A 13,449-nucleotide genomic window follows, 5' to 3' on the forward strand; every position below is an offset into this window, starting at 1 on the left:
AAAAGTTAGAAATGACTCTTTTGATGTCAGTACGCCGACCTGCTGCACGGCCGGGACGTATAGGAGCATCATGTTGATGTTCATCTTTGTTTTATGGCTCTTGCTGCTTTTACTCCAAATTTTGAATCTGCTAATCCACACTAAATGCATCATGGCCTCTAATTGAGACCTGCCTTTGGTTGTCAAATCATGCACAAACCAAATGGACAAAAAAATAAAAAATAATTAAATTAAAGCCGCTTCCACACATTCACTCCTGACAATTTCTAGAAAATATCAAGACAGCTTGCCTTTATTCACAGATGCCCCTTACAGTGTGAAGTTCTCCATGTCATTTCAGGAGGTGGCGGGGGGTCTCAGGAGGCAGGACATGGTGTAAAAAAGACGGCGCAGTTATCATGTTTACATGATATCCAAGATGGCAAGCGCAAGGAATGATGCTATGACAGTTTTTTCCATAAAAATGGATGCTAAAGGGGCGATAGCCTGGTGTCTACAAAGGCTGCAGTCCTTGTTGCAGCGGGCCGTTGGTTCAAATCCGACCTCTGCCCTTTGCTGCTCCCCCCTCTCCCCCGCAGACATTTCTTGTCTCTCTTTTGAGCTGTCCGATCCAGTGGAGGCAAAACTGCAACTTAAAAATAATAAAAATGTAGGATACAAGTTATTGGAAGTATCACAGCATCACCTCAACTACTCACTCACTTCCTGAATATTTCCTGCTATGATGACAGACCAGATCACTCCTTCACACGGACGTTTTACTAGTAAAAGTCTGAAGAAAGTCGGGGTGAAAAATCCATCCATGTGCTTTCACACCTGCAGCTCACCCTGAACATTTTAGTACTTTTCAGGAGTTTGGTGTATGTGTGAAAACTTAGATTACAATAGACTGATGCACAGAGCAAAAGGAGCTTTAAAAAACTTTAACACAACAAAAGTCGTACAAAAAGACCTGTGAAATCAGAGACACAAACACCGAGCCCAGAGCTGTGGGACAGTTATGGATGGATGGATGAAGAGGAAGGAGGTTGGAGAACAGGAAGTTCCTCGGACAGGAAATGGAGGAAGATGAGGACAATGATGAAGCAGAGCAGTCAGGAACACCAGCTTATTAACCCACTGCTTATCAGTCTGAAGGAGGAAGACTGATAAGAAATGATCAGGTTATAAAATGATCAGAGTCTTTTCTTATTCTCGACCTGCTCCTGAGCGGCGGCCATCCTCAGCCAGCTGTACACATGCGTCTTTATCTCCTGACAGGAGGAAAGATGGAGGACAAAACAAACACTCAGTGAAGCAGCCATGCAGTATCAGGTATGTTTGCTGCATTACAAGAATATATATCAATAAAGTAAATCTTAGTTTCAAGACAAGACTTCAAATTGTTATTTAGGGTTTCCATATTTTGGCATCGCTTCTTATGCGTCAGTAAAAATCTGCATATTTCTTCCATCTTTTTTGAGTTGTCTGCAGCCTAAAGTCCACACGAAGGCGGGTATGTTTTTAATCAGAGGTTAAAAACAAATTCCCGTCCACACGCTCAAAAACCTCTTTGCCAGCATGAAAACACAAAACACACTGTTACGAGTGTCAAGAGCATGCCAAGTGTAAAACGATCTCCTAAAATGCAAAGATGTTCTCGCAATTTCTCTACAATGACCGTTTCATTTTACAAAGTTGTCCATTCAGGCGTCTCTGCTCGTCAACATCGTGGGAGAGTAACTGTGTATGTATGTGTGAGCATGTAAATAGTCCAGTTAGCAACGTTAGCACCAGCGCTAGTTTGGGTTAGTCTGCCGTCGCACTAATCTCATGTAGGCAGACATTGCCTGAAGTTGTGGCAGAAAGCTCCAGAACACGTCCAGTAAGTTGACCGTTTTTTGTGACATATTATTGACGTCTTTGTGATTTACTCATGTGGTGTACAGATCATAAAATAACGTATAGTTAAAGACTACATGGGTCTACCTCTCTGGCCTTCCTGAGCGACCAGCGGTCTGTGACTCTGCTGCTCGACATATCAGCACAGTGAGCCGTGTCCTCAATGAAAACGGTCTGAGCTTCTTCCCCTCCCTCCGTCCTGTCTCGGACCACTGACAGCTCCCTCCATGGGTCGACTCCACCTGAGGGTATCAATGTACAAGTTAGTCTCTTAAAAACAAAGGAATGATCACTGCTCCTCTCCTCCTTGGGACGCACCATTCACATACAGGACCCTGTGTGTTGGGGGGTTTTCCCCTCCAAAGTAAGTATTTGTGAAGGCAATGTGTCCAGGCAGGGAATGCTGGGAAATGGAAAACACCATGGGGCAGACTTCAGTCAGGGTTTTCAGGGTCACAATCCCAGAAAACGGGCAAGTGGCGTCCTCACAAGTCTGATCTACACACACACACAGAAAATGTAAAAAGGTTGTCATCACACAGGGATAATAGCATTGCGTATTTGTGGCCGTGTATGTGTATGCATACAGAAGCCAAACTCAGAGCAGGTCTGGTAGATCCACGCTCTCTCTGCTCTCCTGCTCGAAAGAAGAGACGTGTTCATCAGGTCCTTCACTGACGTCTCGCGGGAGATGTCCAGACACGGCTCCTCACCGGTAGAGCGGTAGATCTGCAGAGGTCACACAGAAACACAACAACATATGGAACTTCTCCCCCTTGGGTCCCTGACTGCATAATAAGCAAGAGTAACCCTGAGCGTCCAACCTCATGGACGTGGCTCTATGGTGACATCTTGTGGCTATTATGTGGACCTACAAGGAGGAACCACAAGCACAGGTCAGGGTCAGATTTGATCAAATCTTGAATCTAATTAGATGAGGAAAAAAAGGGGGTAAGGATTCATATTGGACAAGATCCTGTTCTTGCTTTTTATCCAGAAAAAACTAAGTTTTGTGTTGTTGAAAATTTTTTTTACATGCTTCATTAATCCTTGAGGGGAAATTCTGGTTTACACTCCGCTATTGAGACACATGCATCTCAGACAGGGCATGCATTAGTGGAGAGATGTCAGAATGAGAGGGGGGGGGGCTGCTAACAGGGAGCACTCTTGAACTGGTGGGGGTTCGGTGCCTCGCTCAAGGTCACCTCAGCAGTACTCAGGAAGTGACCTGGCACCTCTCCAGCAACTAGACCACCTTCCATACTTGAACCAGTGACCCCAACCCAAGTCCCTACAGACTGAGCTACAGCCGCCCCACAAGAATTGGGTTACCTTTGATAAGAAAAATATGATCATCCTGATCCTGATTTTAACAGCACTTATGATTGTTTAAACATTTTTATGATATTTTTCACTCGACTTGCTGAATAGAATCAGACATAGAGGTTAAGGTTGTGGCCAAAAAGTAAAGGGTTTCATCCCATTAGAATATTTCAGCACAAAGCTGTTAATATGAAACATTCAATTTGTAATTAAAAGCAATTTGTAGGATCATTAGTTTGCACGGGTTTTGGCGCATCATGGAGAAAATGTTAAGTATGACGTCTCATTAATAGCTCTGTAATCCGGATGTGGTTATCTTTGGTAGAATGTATCTGTGCCATCAGTTTGGGCTTGAAAACTGATGTAGAAATCAAAATCAGGTTGATTAAACATCGGAGGACAGCAGGAGGACACCGTCAGTGCCAGTGAGCGTTTTTTAATTTCATACCTGTGCTAGTTCAACGAGGCGGTTATAAGGCTCCATCGTCTCCTCGTTTGCCTTCCCTTGATTAGTCATTACACCACAGAGCTCGTTAATAGTCATGAGCACTCCTTCCTCGTTGTACTGCACTGTTCCCATGACGATGTCGGCCAGGCTTTGCATCAGCTCAACCTGAAGGAGAAATGAAGGGTTAAAAAAGAGAAGTTAATTTTAACTTTTCGAACATTTAAGAACCAATTAAAAAAAAAATGTGAATGAAAGAACAACGGAACGAGTGACTCTCTGGAGTCAATGCTGACGCAGGTAGCCATGTGGTGGACACTGAAGCTTCAGTGTTTAGCCAGCTCTGCATCAGTCTGTAAACCTTTCTGCATTCTAACCGCTCTCCATTCTCCTAGTTTGAGCAGGTTTCTGCTCGTGGAGCTTATTAGAAACATGCAGAGGCTTTTTAGGTCGGGTACAATCACTTCTATCTGAACCACTTCTCTTGCCCGCTTCCATCGCTGCAACACCTGTTGGTTTGACCTAATAACTTCTCTCATATATGGCAAACCGAGGGGCGTCCAAAACGGCCGTGTGGGGGGTGCCTTAAAACCACCTACCTTCTCTGGTCCAAACAAATCCAGAGCATTCAGGACCAGAATCTAAAGTTAGAAGGAGGACATACTGGCTGCTACATTGTTGTCAGAGAAGCCAGCACTTCAACATAAAAGTAAAGAATGGGCTAAAGATGAAGAGCTAAAAGCTAAAAGGCTAAATGGAAGAACAAGTTAGCTCACAAATGTATAACTGGTTGGACTAGCTAAAGCAACATTGAATATAAAACACAAAGACAGTTATGTGTCCCTCTATAGGTTAACCAAAACTGCCACTTATATAGTTTTCTTAAAGCAGCTCATAAAGCTAAAGCGTCACCTGATCATTCAGATCCTTTGGGACCTGACAGCAGCCAAAGTCAGCTGACACTTTGCTGACATTACCGGCCATCAGTGCAGCTTCCACTGCAGCAAACGCTCTCTGCACGGCGGCCAGACACTACAGGAGGAAAAGATGAGGGAGACTTTAACACCAGACAGACTGGCATTATATATCAGTCATATGATGCACGAACAGGTGGCTGACTTCGTACCTTCTCTGAACCACCAACCGCTTCAATCGTGAGACTCAAGCCTGCAGCCTGTAACAGAAGGCACAGATGTTGGAGATAGAATTAAATTTCTCTGGGGAAGGCATTCACGCCCATAACTTGGGTACTTTGAAGATCCTTGCTATGACTCTGGTGTTATGCTAATTCTGTGATCATGGAATGTTCCAGCGTACGTTACTGTAGGCAGAGAAGTCCAACCTGGCCGTGACAGGAGCAGATGAGGCCACAGCTCCAAACACCAGATGGGGAAACTACAAAGGAAGAGAGACAGGGACATTTTAAGAAAGACGGTTGCATTCATAAAAAATATATACATTACAAAGATTCTTTTTTAAAATGGGTAAGGACCTATGACTCCTAAACACTCTCATACTCATGCTTAAATTTTCTCCAACTTAAGGATCATTCACGTCATGGTCTTTGGAAGAATAAAAATCTAATTTTACCCAGTGGAAGCATATAATGTAAAGAAAATCAGTCCCAGCACTGAACCTTGTGGAACTCCATCGCTAATTTTGGTGTGCATAGAGGACTTATCATTGTTTAAAACAAAGAAATGTTCAGCCTTATGCAGCTTTGAATACTTCCAGAGCTTCATATCGTTCACCTTTCCTCTGAACCAGGACGACAGAGCTCCAGAGTACGAGCCTCCAAAGCTGATCCACGTGTTTGTGAGGCTCAGATTGAAACTGTGGCTGATGAACTGACGGAAAACGGCCAAGTCAGCGAGCCTGGATACAAATACAAAAGACACACACATTACAGTCTGTCATCATTTCAAACACAGGTCGTAAGTTCAGCCTTTTCACAGATGCAAGGACATAAATAAACGTGTAAGCAGCCAGTCGAAAAAACAGAGGCATACACGAGAAACATGCAAAAACACTTCCATAGAAACACAATGTCACAGTGAGAAATTCAACAAAAGGTGGAGAATCCCCGTGCAGAAGAACAACAATGATCTATTTCTCAAAAGACATAAAGGAAAAACAAACGCTTAACTAGTATCACAGTACAAGATCAGAATGTGCAGAATGTGCATGTACTAAATCTAAAAAGACACCACTGACAGGTCAGACGTTATGAACCGACACAGAAGGGAAGGAACACTGTGCATTCAAGTGGTTTCAGAAACATCTGAAAAACGAGTTGGAAAATGCTCATGAACACCTGCTCAAGTCGGATCAGGTGAATGCAGGTGAAACATCCCAGGAGCACCTGAATGCAGCATAAATACAGGGGGGGGGGGGGGGGCACAGGTGAGAACAAGGAGGGCAACTGGAGGGAAACACTAGACATGATACACAGGGGCAAAAAATACAAAATAAAACAGGAAACCCTGAAAACTAAACTTGGGAATGTTACAATAACAAAAAAACACAAGAAATACAAGAACAAGAGAAGGGTGAAGGGACAAAATAAAACAGGAAATCAAAACTATACATGAACAAAGAAATGATAAAAAGCTGAACAAGAAGTCATGACACACAGAGAGAATCCTGGCTGAGGGAAAAAAGCTTGAGACAGAGTCAGAAGGTTGCTCTCGCTTTAATACACACACAGACACACACAGGCCGACACTCACGCCTGCTGGCTGCTCAGGTGAGCCAGATTCTCGGTTTTAAGGCCATCGGGGATGATGCTGTCACCATAGAAACGATGCTCCAGAGCCAATAATAGAGCTCCGTGATCTTCAGCCATGTCGACGTGATGACCTGAGAAGAACACGGTCAAAGCAGCAGAAATGATTCATAGTGAATCAGGGTCGAAAAAGATCTCTGAACAAGACAAAACACAACAGTGGGAAGATAGAAGAAAGTGAGTGTTTGAGGGGATGACTCAAAACATGTCTGTGAAGTTTCTTGTTCTAAATCCACTCTGATCCTGTATTTGATCATGCCTATAAACCCCTCTATTTCAGCCCTGCTCAGAACAGGCTGTTTCTGTGTCTGTACCTTTAAATGTAAATGAGCTGTGTTTGACCACGCCCCCTCTCTGGAAGGGCTTGGTTGTACTCTGGCTTTCTCGCTCCTTGTCCTATTGTTTACAGTGAGAAGGCAGACTCAGAGGGCAGAACAAACACCTAGCTGTGGGAGTGTCACCCACCTGGGGGAGGGGTTACTGCCCTTTGTGATGTCATGAAGGGAAAATCTCCAAACGGCCTGTTTGAGCACACATTTTCTGAAAAGTGGAGCAGGCAAAAGAGGCAGAGAGGATGGACTTTTCTTATCATTGGGGGGGTTGTAGACAGACTAGAGACACATGTTAGTGTTAGAGAAATATGGGGAAGTGTATTGTGTATAATGTGGGACCTTTAAAGAAATTCAAAGCTCAGCTAATGAATACATAGACCGAAATATTGAGTTATGAGGCTTATGGTGTAAAAAAACGAGAACAGTACAGAAGTATCTGTATCTGTATCTGACTGTGAGTATCTGGCAGAAAAATACGTTGTTGCTTCATGCATTTTCAGCTGTTCTGAACATGTGTTGCCGTACCTGCAAGAACATCAAACTCAAAGATGGGGCCTTCTCCTCCAATGAAGAGGAACACTGGACCATCAGGACGCCGCCAATATGCCTCGTTCACGAAGAACCTCTAGAGAGCAAAAATGATTGTTTTCTTTATTGTCACCAGAAGCAGCAGAATGACAATGGACTCATTTGGCAGCCTTAAATGGCATAATATCTTTATATTATGATGTGGTCTGCTATATCATGCCCATTAATGTTTAGACTCAAGTGTTACGTTTCATGCTCCAAATGTGAGGCCACTTTTCATGCTGTCATCTCACCCAGACTAGTCGATATCTGACTCTGGAGGTGTAACTGTTTAAAGCAGTATTCAGTCTTTCTCTACCTGTGAGAAAGTGCGAAGGTCTTGTGGGTTGAAGTGGTCCAGCTGCTGCAGGATCCTGCCCTCCTTCACATGTTGGAGAGGCCGATGATACCCGGCTGTTTGCGCCAGGAGACGCTGCTTGACTCTCTGCAGCTGCAGGTGACGTGCACGCTCCTTAATCTTCCACAGTATCCTTCCTGACATTAAAAAAAGGGAAAGAGAGAAAATGCAAAGTGATTTCTGAGTTTTCAGGCGTTTTATCTTTCCTCACTCAGTCCTGTGTTACGGGGTTTATAACACAAAGGTTGAGCCTGAAAATATCAACCTTTTTTTTAACGAGATATTTTTTTCTGATGAGACAGTTGATTTTATTTACTTCTGTAATTATTGCATTTTTTTAATGACACCCAATGAAGATAAAATTACTGTCAGGGACAACAGGCTAACACATTTTCCTTCTGCTACTTAAGTCAACCCTTTTAACAAAAAACTTCAGCCAAAGTCAAACGATTCAAGTTCCTAATCTCGGAGTGGCTCCTGTCTGACGAGGATTCAAACCCGGAACGTCCTCACTGTGAGGAAACAGCACAAACCACTGCACCACCATGCAGCGTAAGAAATCCACAATTTCTACAAAAAATGCATACACCATGTACACAAACTAGACATATGTGCAAAGAGCAATTTTCAGTGTATAACGTGAAGCTCCTTTTGAGCCTTTATTTTTTCAATTCATCAACTCACCAGTGTCAACAAAGTTTAGGAGGAGCAGCAGGATGAGACAGCGTGCTGGTGGAAAAACCATCATTAGCATCGACTGAACTCCACGGTGAATCTGTAGGACTGAGGAGGATCTCTACGTCTCAGCTCCCTTTAAATGCCCTGAAAGAGGCCGGTGGTCCCTGTAAGATGAGAACATGTGAGATCTTTGACATGACCTGAGCGTCATTATGATCAGCATCGAGCACGGAGAGACAACAGACAAAAGACTGTGTGTGGGTGACAGAGAGAGAGAGAAGGAGAGAGGGGGTGTGTGTGTGTGTGTGTGTGTGTGTGTGTGTGTGAGAGAGAGAGAGAGAAAGACAGAGCGAGGGAGAGAGAGAGAGAGAGGGTGTGTGTGTGGTGTATATATATATACAAACTGCTCAGCAAAATAGAGCGTCAGCTTGGTGATATTGAGATCATCTGTCTTGTAATCGCTTGTTCTGAGAGGTCCAGTTACAGGAGCATTCCTCTGATGAACAACTGCTGCATCAGTGTGTGGAGGCACCGACCTGTAACCACACGCACACACACACACACGCACACACACACACACAAAACCCCTATTTGTGAGTGTGTAACGACCCCGAAGACCCTTTTTAGATAGGTACGCTAGTACACATACATACACACACACACACACACACACACACACACACACACACACACACACACACACACACACACACACACACACACACACCAGACCATTCAGGACCTGACTGTAAATTTAGGAGGAGGACATACTGGCTGATGCATAAAACAACTTTGTCATCACATCTGCAGCTTAACTATGTGTGCATTCAGACAGGCAAGCAATGCACCCAGAGTGAAACTATATATCTGTTATGACGCCTTGTAAAAGCCAAAACTTGATGATCATGCATTTCTTGTTTTTGATTAAAATGCGATCGGCCTTGAAACTATAAGCCAATCATCTACCGCCTGTTGCTTCATTTTAACTTTTAAACACACAGATATGAGAGAGATACAGATGTTCTGATGCAAGAAGGTTTGGCCAGTTCACATCTTTGAAAAGAACTTTAAGTTTGTCAGGAAAGGGAGATAAATACTAGCCGAAAGTAACCTTTAAACATCATAGTGCAGTTTCCTCTAATCCACATTCTGAGCACTGCAGGGGCGTCGAGTGATCTCACTTTTCTCAGAATACTTGGTACATGTTATCAACATTTGATTTTCCACTTAGATTATAACAGGTCTATAATGCGATGAAGCGCCATGCTCTCTTTCCTGTTGATAATAATCTCATCAAGCTGTGGTTTGCTAACGTATTGCTGTCATTACTGATGGTGAGAAATTCAAAGTTTGAACACAAACAACTGGTCACACTAATAAAACACATTTGTACAAAGACCGGGAAGGGACATGGATATGTGTTTTTTTTAAACACACGTGTGTTTCAGGCTTGTTTGTAACGAGGAAGTGGCTAAATGCTAATGTTAGCGGTAGCTAGCAGGTTATCAGATGCATTTTTAACTCATAATACGGCCCCTTGTGACTCCACATTTTCAGTATCCGTTGTGTACTTTCTCATCAATCTTTAAAACTCATGAACTGACACAGAAGGGAAGAAACACAGAGGGTGCGTTCAAATTGTCCTTTTTGCTTAGGAAGGTTCCTAACTGAGAGAAATGACCCGGAAGCATTTAAGTGGCAGCCATGATAAGAGCCGTTCGAATTCTGTAAAAGTTAAGGAAAGGTGGGTCAATGCTTCCTTTATAACCTCCTTTAGCATAGGATACACCGGACCATCCTTTACCAAAGGAGATGAGATATGCCGCCCCACAATTCCTTGCGGCCGCAACATTTAAAGCGAGTCGCACATCCGACCGTTCATGAAAATGAACGATGATCATAAAGTGACACAGATCATGAAAGGGATAAAAAGAGACATTTTTATCAGATGATGTTTTATTCAACATATTTAATTCACTTAAGAATGCTGTGAAGTTGAACATTTGTATGCTTAAAATATTATGTGTAGGCTATCATAAATGTAACAATTAATTTCATACAATCATATTTATTTTGATGTTGATTTCTGAGTGGACAGGAAGCTGATGGTTTCACTTTTCTTACTTGTAGCCTGGTAGTCTATATTGCTTTTATTTAAATCCCAACCTTGTGTTAATAAGGATTATTTCACCGGCAAGAAGGCACAGGGGAATGTTTTTTAGATGCGCTTTTTGTAGTCCATTTTCAGAACATTGTAGTTTCAACACGGCGGACACACGTCATTAACCTCCGCCGGCCCGTCGCATTAAATTACGTCGCCTAGCGGAAAATGTGGTCGGATTGTCAGAGCAACACGATCGCCTTTCCCAAAGTCCTTTATGAATTCTCCTAACATCTTTCCTTAACCTCATGACATTTTCCCCGGGGTTAAGGTAAAGTGGATAGTGAAAGGACATAGGAGGGACAATTCGAACGCACCCAGAGACTAAATAGATCAGGTAATCAACCACAGGTGGGACTAACAAGACACAGGTGAAGACAATGAGGGCAATCAGAACTGGAAGGAAACCAAAGACTGTAAACAATAAAGGGATACTTCACCCGTTGAAACATGAATCTGTATTGACATTGGGTCATATATGTAGTAGAAATGTGAAATACAATTTTGAAGTTGGTGCCTTCTTGGCCGTGAAAAGGCAGAAAGTGTCTTTTTGGCTCATGTGGATGAAAGACATCAACTCCCAGAATGCACAGCAATGCAGGCCACTCCCACCGATCTAGGGTCCTCTATTTACAGACATGAACTACAACACATACGGCCGTTTCCTCAACTGATTCTGAGATTTCTTCCAGAAGGAATTGGCATCCTGGAAATTCCTGGTAGAAAACAGACTCTATGTCTGTGTCCATAGGCAAACAGTGAGAGCACCGACATCACCAGTCCGCCCCAGCTCGAGCCGGCAGGGGCCGAGACACCAGACCGGCCTGTCGGCAGCAGCCGCCTCGCCGCTATATTGCAGCCTGTAGAGATAGCCATGAACATCCGATTCAAGCACAAGACCTTCAAAATCCCCTTCATCCATATCAGTTTGAAGTTGAAACATACTTTTTTCTCCATAGAGCCTGTTAGCATAGCTTCCAAGCAATATGGCAGACGTTAAGTTTCGATTCTGGGAGTGAGTTCCCACCCACTGATCTGTGATAGGTCTGTAGCTTCAGTGGTTGAAAATATGAGGAACTAGAGTTGTAGTTTCATCCCGCTAACCGCAACAGCTTCTGATGATGCAAAATTACGATTTTTGCGTCACTGGAAGCTCCTTTTCAGACTTAGAAATACAAAGATTTCCCGTCTCAGGGGAAAATGAGGGAGGGATGCACGACCATTCAAAAATACTACCAGGTTTCTAATGCTACAAAGCTTAATGCATATGGGTGAAGTATCCCTTTAATGTATGAAGCCTGAGTGACATCCCCCGTCTGTTCCTGCAGGGGGCTCCAGAGGCTTATAGGCAGCAGCCGCCATGCTGGAAATGCTGTCTCACCCTGACTTTCAGTCAACCTAACAACAGGCTGAGAGCTGGAGCTGAGGCAGGTTTTAAGCCTCCTGACAAACTGTTACACCGCACTCGTCTGTCAATCAGGTCAGCTACACGCCTAACTGTGGATAACACGTATCATTTTCAAAATCAAAACGGAGCCTTTTAAAAAAAATCACCCCCCCCATATAGTTTGTGCCAGTGATGACAATAACTAATCAGACCTATTTGTTTTTTTGAATCAGGCTGTAATCATGATCATTTATGCTGTAAAAACAGCTTTTTTGAATGGGTGTGTATGTGACTTCCAGCCAGCCTCTAGTGGACACTCAAGGAACATGTAAAAGCTCACATTATTTTTTAATGGACTTGCTTGCAACAATTTCCAAGAGCACTCAACTCTTCACAACATCCCACGACAACTTAGAACCACTGTGACGTCAAGTGGAACTTTTAGCATTTTAAATCATCTCAATCTGACATATCGTGATCTCAAATCACACAGATAAAGTTCAGGAAGAGGAAACCATGTGAAGTGTGTTATATTGCAACATTCATTTCATCACAAAGACACTTTGCCGTTCTCATCGGGTGAAGACATGAACATTACTGAAGTGGTGCCAAAGCCACAGTCGCTTTACTCTGTGGTCTTTGGCTGTATTCTAGCGCTGGGTCTGCCTCTTAATGCCGTGTCACTGTGGACTCTGCTCAGACACCACAGCCTCAAATCCCCCAGTGCCGTCTTCATGGTGAACCTGGCAGTGTCAGACCTGCTGCTGGTGGTCTCTTTACCAATGAGGGTCTACTACTACGCCACAGGCACCTGGCCTCTGGGCAATTTGGTTTGCAACTTGATTACAATGCTCTTTCACAACAACATCCGCTCCAGCGCCTTCTTCATCACCTTCATCAGCGTGGACCGGCTGCTGGCTGTGGTTTATCCTCTAAGGTCACGCCACCTTCGGACCTCGTCTAACGCCTGGAAAGCTGTGGTGTTCGTTTGGCTGCTTGTGTTGGTGATCAACATCCCAGAGAATGTGCTCTTTTCAAAGTTTTTAAACAAGTTAAATGAATCTTCCTGTTTTGAATTTATGCAAACTCCTAGATCATCGATGCATTACATTCAGCCCGTGCTCATGTTCACCATGCTGGTCATCAACATGGTGTGCACGGCTCTGGTGTCTTGGACTCTTAGTAGACGCCTGAATGACTCTGCCAGGGTCAACAAGAAGGTGAATGTCATGCTGATTTTCGTCTTGAACCTGGTTATGTTCATCATATGCTTCATACCTCCGTCTGTTGGTATACTTTCAACAAAGATTCATGTAACACCTTTAATATGTCTCGCCAGTGTGAACTGCTGCCTGGATCCTTTGTTGTATTACTTTTGTCTTGATGCTTTCTGGAAGAAGAAAGAGGATGTGGATCTTCCAGGAGAACAGCAGTTAAAGGACATACGATCTCCATGTGTTGGTTTGGAATGATCATTTGGCTTAAATGTTTAAAGTGGGACAAAAAAAATCTGTGAAACTTACGATTGTGTA

The 13,449-nt window shown here is 43.5% G+C and overlaps 2 protein-coding genes across 2 annotated transcripts; one reads left to right on the forward strand and one right to left on the reverse strand.

The window, feature by feature from the left end:
* Positions 1-225: 225 nt before the first annotated feature.
* On the reverse strand, positions 226-8,644 carry LOC132980159 (thymus-specific serine protease). The gene is made up of 13 exons (XM_061046111.1): positions 8,376-8,644; positions 7,653-7,828; positions 7,292-7,391; positions 6,379-6,508; positions 5,401-5,524; positions 4,967-5,044; positions 4,776-4,823; positions 4,562-4,681; positions 3,653-3,817; positions 2,469-2,610; positions 2,200-2,379; positions 1,969-2,123; positions 226-1,253 (listed from the first exon to the last, which is right to left on the reverse strand). Exons 1-13 carry the CDS (start codon positions 8,443-8,445, stop codon positions 1,176-1,178), a joined length of 1,566 nt encoding a protein of 521 aa, XP_060902094.1. The 5' UTR covers positions 8,446-8,644; the 3' UTR covers positions 226-1,175.
* A 3,860-nt stretch (positions 8,645-12,504) lies between these two features.
* LOC132979912 (lysophosphatidic acid receptor 6-like) lies at positions 12,505-13,388 on the forward strand. The gene is made up of 2 exons (XM_061045737.1): positions 12,505-13,137; positions 13,257-13,388. Exons 1-2 carry the CDS (start codon positions 12,505-12,507, stop codon positions 13,299-13,301), a joined length of 678 nt encoding a protein of 225 aa, XP_060901720.1. The 3' UTR covers positions 13,302-13,388.
* The last annotated feature ends 61 nt before the right edge of the window (positions 13,389-13,449 follow it).

The sequence above is a fragment of the Labrus mixtus genome, chromosome 9 (genome assembly GCF_963584025.1).
Source record: "Labrus mixtus chromosome 9, fLabMix1.1, whole genome shotgun sequence".
Classification (NCBI taxonomy): Eukaryota; Metazoa; Chordata; class Actinopteri; order Labriformes; family Labridae; genus Labrus; species Labrus mixtus.

Coding starts and splice junctions, on each gene's coding strand:
- LOC132980159 (XM_061046111.1), bottom strand. CDS start 8,445: ATGCTAATGATGGTTTTTCCACCAGCACGCTGTCTCATCCTGCTGCTC. Junction 6,509..7,291: donor TGAGTTTGATGTTCTTGCAG/GTACGGCAACAC, acceptor TGTTCTTCTCAG/GTCATCACGTCGACATGGCT. Junction 2,380..2,468: donor CTGCTCTGAGTTTGGCTTCT/GTATGCATACAC, acceptor GTGTGTGTGTAG/ATCAGACTTGTGAGGACGCC.
- LOC132979912 (XM_061045737.1), top strand. CDS start 12,505: ATGAACATTACTGAAGTGGTGCCAAAGCCACAGTCGCTTTACTCTGTG. Junction 13,138..13,256: donor CTGCCAGGGTCAACAAGAAG/GTGAATGTCATG, acceptor ATGTCTCGCCAG/TGTGAACTGCTGCCTGGATC.